The sequence below is a fragment of the Arachis ipaensis genome, chromosome B7 (genome assembly GCF_059453495.1).
Source record: "Arachis ipaensis isolate K30076 ecotype BB chromosome B7, ASM5945349v1, whole genome shotgun sequence".
NCBI classification, from domain to species: domain Eukaryota; kingdom Viridiplantae; phylum Streptophyta; class Magnoliopsida; order Fabales; family Fabaceae; genus Arachis; species Arachis ipaensis.
Window position 1 is genome coordinate 116,064,746 of NC_142442.1, and position 7,190 is coordinate 116,071,935.

General features: G+C 35.1%; 1 protein-coding gene across 1 annotated transcript; it reads left to right on the forward strand.

The window, feature by feature from the left end:
* Positions 1-2,304: 2,304 nt before the first annotated feature.
* Positions 2,305-6,884, forward strand: LOC107609816 (uncharacterized). The gene is made up of 8 exons (XM_088494893.1): positions 2,305-2,594; positions 4,849-5,020; positions 5,372-5,457; positions 5,729-5,812; positions 6,024-6,156; positions 6,240-6,334; positions 6,469-6,546; positions 6,623-6,884. Exons 1-8 carry the CDS (start codon positions 2,305-2,307, stop codon positions 6,882-6,884), a joined length of 1,200 nt encoding a protein of 399 aa, XP_088351019.1.
* Positions 6,885-7,190: the final 306 nt, after the last annotated feature.

The window sequence follows — 7,190 nt, forward strand, 5'->3', positions numbered from 1 at the left end:
CCGCACAACTAACCAGCAAGTGCACTGGGTCGTCCAAGTAATACCTTACGTGAGTAAGGGTCGATCCTACGGAGACTATCGGCTTGAAGCAAGCTATGGTCATCTTGTAAATCTCAGTCATGCGGATTCAAATGGTTATGGAGGATTGATAATTAAAAGATGAATAAAACATAAAATAAAGATAGAGATAGAGATACTTATGTAATTCATTAGTAGGAATTTCAGATAAGCGTATGAAGATGCTTTGTTCCTCCTGAACCTCTGCTTTCCTATTGCCTTCTTCCAATCATTCATACTCCTTTCCATGGCAAGCTTTATGTTGGGCATCACCGTTGTCAATGGTTACTTCCTGTCCTCTCAGTGAAAATGTTCTATGCACGCTGTCACCGCACGGCTAATCATCTGTCGGTTCTCGATCATGTTGGAATAGGATCCATTGATCCTTTTGCGTCTGTCACACGCCCAACACTCGCGAGTTTGAAGCTCGTCACAGTCATCCCTTCCCAGATCCTACTCAGAATACCACAGACAAGGTTTAGACGTTCCAGATCTCAGGAATGGCCGCCAATAATTCTAGCCTATACCATGAAGGTTCTAATCTTAGATTAGAAACCCAAGAGATACACATTCAAGCTTGTTTGCATGTAGAATGGAAGTGGTTGTCAGACACGCGTTCATAGGTGAGAATGGTGATGAGTGTCACATAATCATCACATTCATCATGTTCTTGTGTGCGAATGAATATCTTAGAGAAGAAGTAGGCGTGAATTGAATAGAAAAACAGTAGTACTTTGCATTAATTCATGAAGAACAGCAGAGCTCCACACCTTAATCTATGGTGTGTAGAAACTCCACCGTTGAAAATACAAAAGTGATAATGGTGGTCATTGGCTTCGGCCCCAGAGAGGGAACCCGAAGAACCAAGATGAAAATACAATAGTAAAAGGTCCTATTTATAGAGAACTAGTAGCCTAGGGTTTACAGAAATAAGTAATTAATGCAGAAATCTTCTTCCGGGTCCACTTGGTGTGTGCTTGGGCTGAACATTGAAGCTTTCACATGTAGAGACTTTTCTTGGAGTTAAACGCCAGCTTTTGTGCCAGTTCTGGCGTTTTGACGCCAGAATTCTTAAGCTGACTTGGAACACCGGTTTGGGCCATCAAATCTTGGGCAAAGTATGGACTATTAAATATTGCTGGAAAGCCCAGGATGTCTACTTTCCAACTCAATTGAGAGCGCGCCAATTGGGCTTCTGTAGCTCCAAAAAATCCACTTCGAGTACAGGGAGGTCAGAATCCAACAGCATCTGCAGTCCTTTTTCAGCCTCTGAATCAGATTTTTGCTCAGGTCCCTCAATTTCAGCCAGAAAATACCTGAAATCACAGAAAAATACACAAACTCATAGTAAAGTCCAGAAATGTGATTTTGAAATAAAAACTAATAAAAACATAATAAAAACTAACTAAAACATACTAAAAACAATGCTAAAAAGCGTATAAATTATCCGCTCATCAACTGTCAAACTATTATCTCCAGTTAAAATTGTCAATGCAAATGCATGAATAGTCATAACCTTAGTTTTTAGCAAATGAAGGATCTGAAGAAGAGTGCCAGGAGCAGAAGTAGTGGCTATATTAGAGGACTGAATAAGCAAATTCTGCTAAACACTATAATCTTCATTTGACGGTTTAAATTTCTTCTATTTATGTGTATTACGTAGTTGTTTAAACTAAAAACTAAAAGATTATTTAATGAGAACAATGATCAAAGTTATCTAATTTAATAATGGTGAGCTCTAAACAGAAAAAATCAAAGTATAAAACTACTATCCATATATAAATGAGAGGGAATTATTATGAAATTTCTGGTATAAGTAAGATTTAATATTATAGATAAACTACTACTAATATAAATAACTATTCAAGATAAAAGCCGCTAATCTACCTAAAAAACAAAATTGAATCATAGAGATTATGCAAGGTATAAAACCATACCATTGAGTAAAGGTGGTATAAGTCAACTCACTTTAAAAGTAGGATACATAATGAAGGCATACTCTAATTACAATCCCTTTTATTGGACATAACGACAAAGCATAACACCTACACATAAACTTTAACGAAAAAACAGAAATAACTACTACACTACAAAAAAAAGAGTTTAAAATGGCATTGATATTACGGCGGTTTTAAAGAACCGCCGTAATGTCCGGATATTATGGCATTTTTTGTTGCTGCCATAATTGATTTTGTATTTTGTGGCGGTTCTGATGATTAGGGCGGTTTTGAACCGCCGTTATCACAAATGTATAAAATCAAAACTTACCATCCCCTTCTTCACTCACTGCCGCTCTCTGATGCACGATACACGATTGATGAAGGCTCGTTCTCTGATCTCCCTCGCTCGTCTCGTCCTCCGCTAGCTACTGCTGCTTTCGACCTCCACCACCGCTTCCTCAGATCTCAGAACACCACAGCCAACTGCTCCTTCACGTTGCCGATCTCGATGTCACCGTCGACTGCTCCTTCTCGCCGCTGCTACGCAGATCCTCTCCTCCCACAGCATTACCATTGCCTCCACCTCCTCCATTCCATGTATTAGGTTTTTAAATTAGGGATTAATTTGTTCAATAATTAAGCACTTGAGGTTGAAATTTCATTAAATACTTAATTCTTTTTCAGATTGTTTGGCCTTGGCTGTTGGATGCGGCAATAATGCACGAGAAATTTCTAACGTTTTCTGCTACATGTTCACGATCTTTGCTGCAGTGTTGAATTTTGAGCCATCGTTTTATTCTCTGGGTAAATTTCCTTCTCTTTTTTTCCCTTGCAACTCTATAACTGACTCAGTCGGCTATTAGGAATTAATTAAAGTGGTTACAGTTAGCCCTAAACCCCTTTATATTGCAACCTTTATATATATTCGAGCGTGATATGAGTGTTTGGTCCATTGGATGGGACTTAAGGCTTCTTGCTTGTGTTTATTCTGTGAGTAATATATTAGACTTATTATCTTGGTTTAATTTAATTATTATTATTAGTATGGCGATTTAATTTATAAATAATTTAATGCTCTTCAACCAGGGAGTGGTGTGTTTTGGAATCGCATATTATGTACAAGGAGTTGTGACCAGGGAACGTGGACCAGTTTTTGTGACTTCTTTCAGTCCTCTAATTATGATTATCACTGCTGTATTGGGTACCATTGTCTTGGCTGAGCAAATTCATCTTGGAAGGTCAGTTCCATATGAAAGTCTATAGTAGGGTTTCATTAATTATGTTTAGTTCTTGCTGAGACACTAGTCAGTTAATAAATATACTAACTTGTTAATTTACAACGTAATTGGAGCTATTGTAATTGTTTGTGGGCTATACACTGTGGTATGGGGAAAAAGCAAAGACAATGTGAATAATACAGAAGCAGTGAAAGTTGAGGGCCAAGAATTGCCAATAAGAGATAGCATAAAATCAGGATCAAACATTTTTGAAAACATTGATGTTAATTTGTTAGGTGCTTGGTTGGTGATGTAAGGAGTTAAGAGTGTGCTGTTGCAAGTTAACTAGATGATGGTGTTGGCATAGCTTTTCCTCACTTAAATATGAACTTTTGGCATCCATTTTTACTTAAATGATCTTTCAGTTCTGATTTTCCTATACTATATTAAATTGAATTTTGTATAGTTAGTAGTTACTCTGAAATACAAGGATGTATATTTATCATATTCTGAAGTGACTATAGTATCTATCTTTGGGTTCTGTGTGTTTTCATAAACTATATATGAAATTAATTTCATTCTTTATGATATTTTTGGGTTCTATGTGTTTTCTTCTTCTGGCTTCTATATTCAACTGCTTCACAAACGCAGGTACTCTTAATTTTAGTTTCTCAAGAAAGCAGAAACCAGCTTCTCTATTTCCATGGCTCCACCCAGGTACTCTTCTCTCAACTCTTCTTTATCTTCTTTCTTAATTGATCCTTTCATATGCGCTTTCTTAACTCTGTTAAAATTCATGCTTTAAGAAAGGATTTCTCTAACTCTTAGTCAAGTCAACTCTTAACTGTGCACATTTCTTTTAGCTTTTTATGGAATTTATAGTTTTTCTGGTGCCAGATGACAACATATTTAGTCAAAGCAAACTCTGTCATTTTGTAGCATATTTTTCTTGTATCATCAGAAATTCTGAGTTATATATCCTTTACATATATATATTTGAGTACAAATTCAACACGGAATTACTAGTCTATTGAGTTGTTAAACGATTTAGAAGCTAAGCAATAAGCATGATGAGCTTTTTCCTTGGTCCGAATGCACCTACTATTTCATTCACATGTTATTAGTTATTACTGTATAATGCTTAGCTTAATTAATGGAAATTTGAACAAGTTTTTATATGAACATAGCTAGTGATATAGTTGTTAGTAATTGACCAAATTATAATTATATGCTACGTACACTACTTTGCCGCCAAGCATATATAGATCACTATAATGCTAGCTAGATAACCACGTTCACATTATAGATTAATTAGCTTATAAGAAAAAATTAAAGAACTAGTAGAATTTATTATTTTTTGTTAACATTTTAAGTCATTAATTCAATTATTTTAATTTAGTAATTTAATAATATTTATTCTATTTTTTCATTTATTCTGTTTTTCAAAAGAACTAGCAAGGCTTCTCTCAATGACTAATGGTGATCCTCATAATCAATCTAGCACAACTGTGTTAAAGGGAACTATTGGATATGCTCCTCCAGGTATAATCTGTTTCATCCAATCTTATAAGGACTTTTTAGTTTAAATTTTTATTCTTTCTTTCCATTTTCAACGATTTGGCTTCGATATGAAGATTTGTCGCCGCTCATCTCATCGCCATCATTCATCTCTGCACCATCGCAAGCAACACCGTTGTCGTTGCCTTCTATGATCTGATTTTCAATCTGGCTCACCTCCTCACCTCGGCAAGCAATGCCGTTGTTGCTGCCTTCAGCAAGCTTCTACAATTTGGTTTCACCATCTCAGTCACTTCTAATAGCTAATCTACTTAATCTTCTTCTTTGATTTTTTCCTTCCTCTTCATCCTTTTAGATCTAGTTCATGCTCTAGTAGGAAGAAACAAAGAATGCTGGTTCTTTTGTGTATTTTAATTTTCATTGATCTTTTGTGATGTTGCTGTTGTATTATATAGATGATGATTGAGCATATATGTGAATGCTTTTTTGGATCTATATAGTCTTTTTGTAATTATATACTACTTTGAGAAGGTTCTTTCTCTTTATTGCTTAGGTTTCTGGTGGTCTCATTCATAGTTGACCTTGAATTGTTCATTATGGTAAATTATTAGGTGCTTATGCATTGTCATTTGCTTGCAGGAAAAGGAAGCGTCCTTGATTTTGAGTATAGATGCCTTTTGTAAATTAGTAAAGCAGCATGCTAATGTAGCTCAGTTAGGTACCATGTAAAGACACTATTTCTCCTTATCTTCATTCCATACTTATTCATGGATGCCTTACCTTATATGCAACATTTTTGGTGTGATTAAGCATTAGGGCAAATGTTTTGTACTCCAGTAATCGCATTCCTTGTTTTGTAAATATAATTGTCTGTTGGAAATTGCAACATATTTCTTTATTTTATTTACTATCCGGTTTGTGTGGTGCAGTAAATGCTTTTCTTATATGCTTGACTGTTCTTTTCCAAGTGCTTTGTATTGATAAGGATTGCTAAAGGCTAAAATGCCAATACTTAAATTTGCAGGTAAATGACCCCAAGGTCCGCAACCTGTTGCTGGGGGGCCAGAGAATTATATGGAGGTTTGTCGATCTCATGAAGCTATTTCTTGATTGAATCTGTCAGTCAGAATTTTGGGGGTCCAATTCTGTTAGCGCTCAGATATTGTTAGCTTGATACATCAAAGTTACTTTGAATTCTTGTCTCAACCTTCTCTAGCCTCATTTTTAACATCTACAACACACTCTTTCTTAGCATTATATTCCTACTTAATAGCATCCTAAAATGTTGTAGGTTCCCATCATCCATAAAAGCATCAAAATTAGCGAAGTACGAGTTCACTCCAACTAAAGGATCTCTGACATCTGGAAAACAAAATAGTCATAAAATTGATACTCCTGCTCAGCCCCAAACTCAAGTTGACATGGTATATAATGGGTTTTCTTTACGGTCCTTTTTGTTCAATTTTCTAATCTGTCTTGAATTGTCTTTGATAGAATTTTATTTCAGAATCTTTCAGCAAAGTTATACTCAGTACTGCAGTTGCTGCGGGCAACTATTCTTGGTGAATCTGGAGACAATGTCTTGGCTCACCACGTATTCTGGTTAGTTACACAAGTTCTCTGTATAGAGCTCATTTAATCTTGTGCAGTAATGGATTATGAATAGTTTAATTCAATTGAAATTTTGTCTTTAAATGCTAAGCATCTGATGAGCTGCTGTTTCTGTTATAATATAGTAATTCTCTGTTGCAGCTGATGAGCAAGAAAGTACTAAGAACAAAGGAAGAACTCCTTGAACTCAATGGCATGAGCAAGTAAGTTCATTCTACGAATTAATCAAATGTACTGGTTAACTGAGTCGGCATTCACAGATGTTTCTATTTAACACAGGGCCAAGGTAAGCAATTATGGTGATCAGATACTGGAAACCATTGAAAATACTATTAATGAGTATTACAAGTTGGATAAAAGCAGCAATGGCAGTGCTGATTCTGCAAAAAGGAGACGAGATGCAAATGGAGGCCTAGATAGAAATCTTAAGGATGATGATGAGTTGACTAAAAAAATCAAATTTGTTGAGCTTACAGTGATGATGAGTATGAACAATGAAAATGTTGGAATGATCTGTAGCAAATTTGTTGAGCATCTCTAGGAAAACTCCCAATGTAATAGAACTAACAATATTTCTTAGTTTGATACTTTGTATAGGAGTTATTACTTTTTATTTGTAATACTAAAAAATCATATATTATGTTTAATACTTTTGAGTTATATAATATTTTGTCTATAGATTATGATTTTGTTATTGTGGAATTTTAATAAAAAAATTATTTATTTAACAAGATAAAAATAATAGTAAAAACGGCAGTTAAAAAATGCCATTTTAAACGAAAAGAATGCCATTAAACCATGGTAAAAACGGCGTTTAGAAATTCCATTTTAAACGAAAAGAATGTCA

What these genes read in the sequence shown, in the direction of transcription:
- LOC107609816 (XM_088494893.1), top strand. Translation starts at nt 2,305, where the DNA reads ATGTATAAAATCAAAACTTACCATCCCCTTCTTCACTCACTGCCGCTC. An exon ending in AATTTGGTTTCACCATCTCA is followed by an intron (nt 5,021 to 5,371) that starts GTCACTTCTAAT and finishes ATTTGCTTGCAG; the next exon opens with GAAAAGGAAGCGTCCTTGAT. An exon ending in GAACTCAATGGCATGAGCAA is followed by an intron (nt 6,547 to 6,622) that starts GTAAGTTCATTC and finishes TATTTAACACAG; the next exon opens with GGCCAAGGTAAGCAATTATG.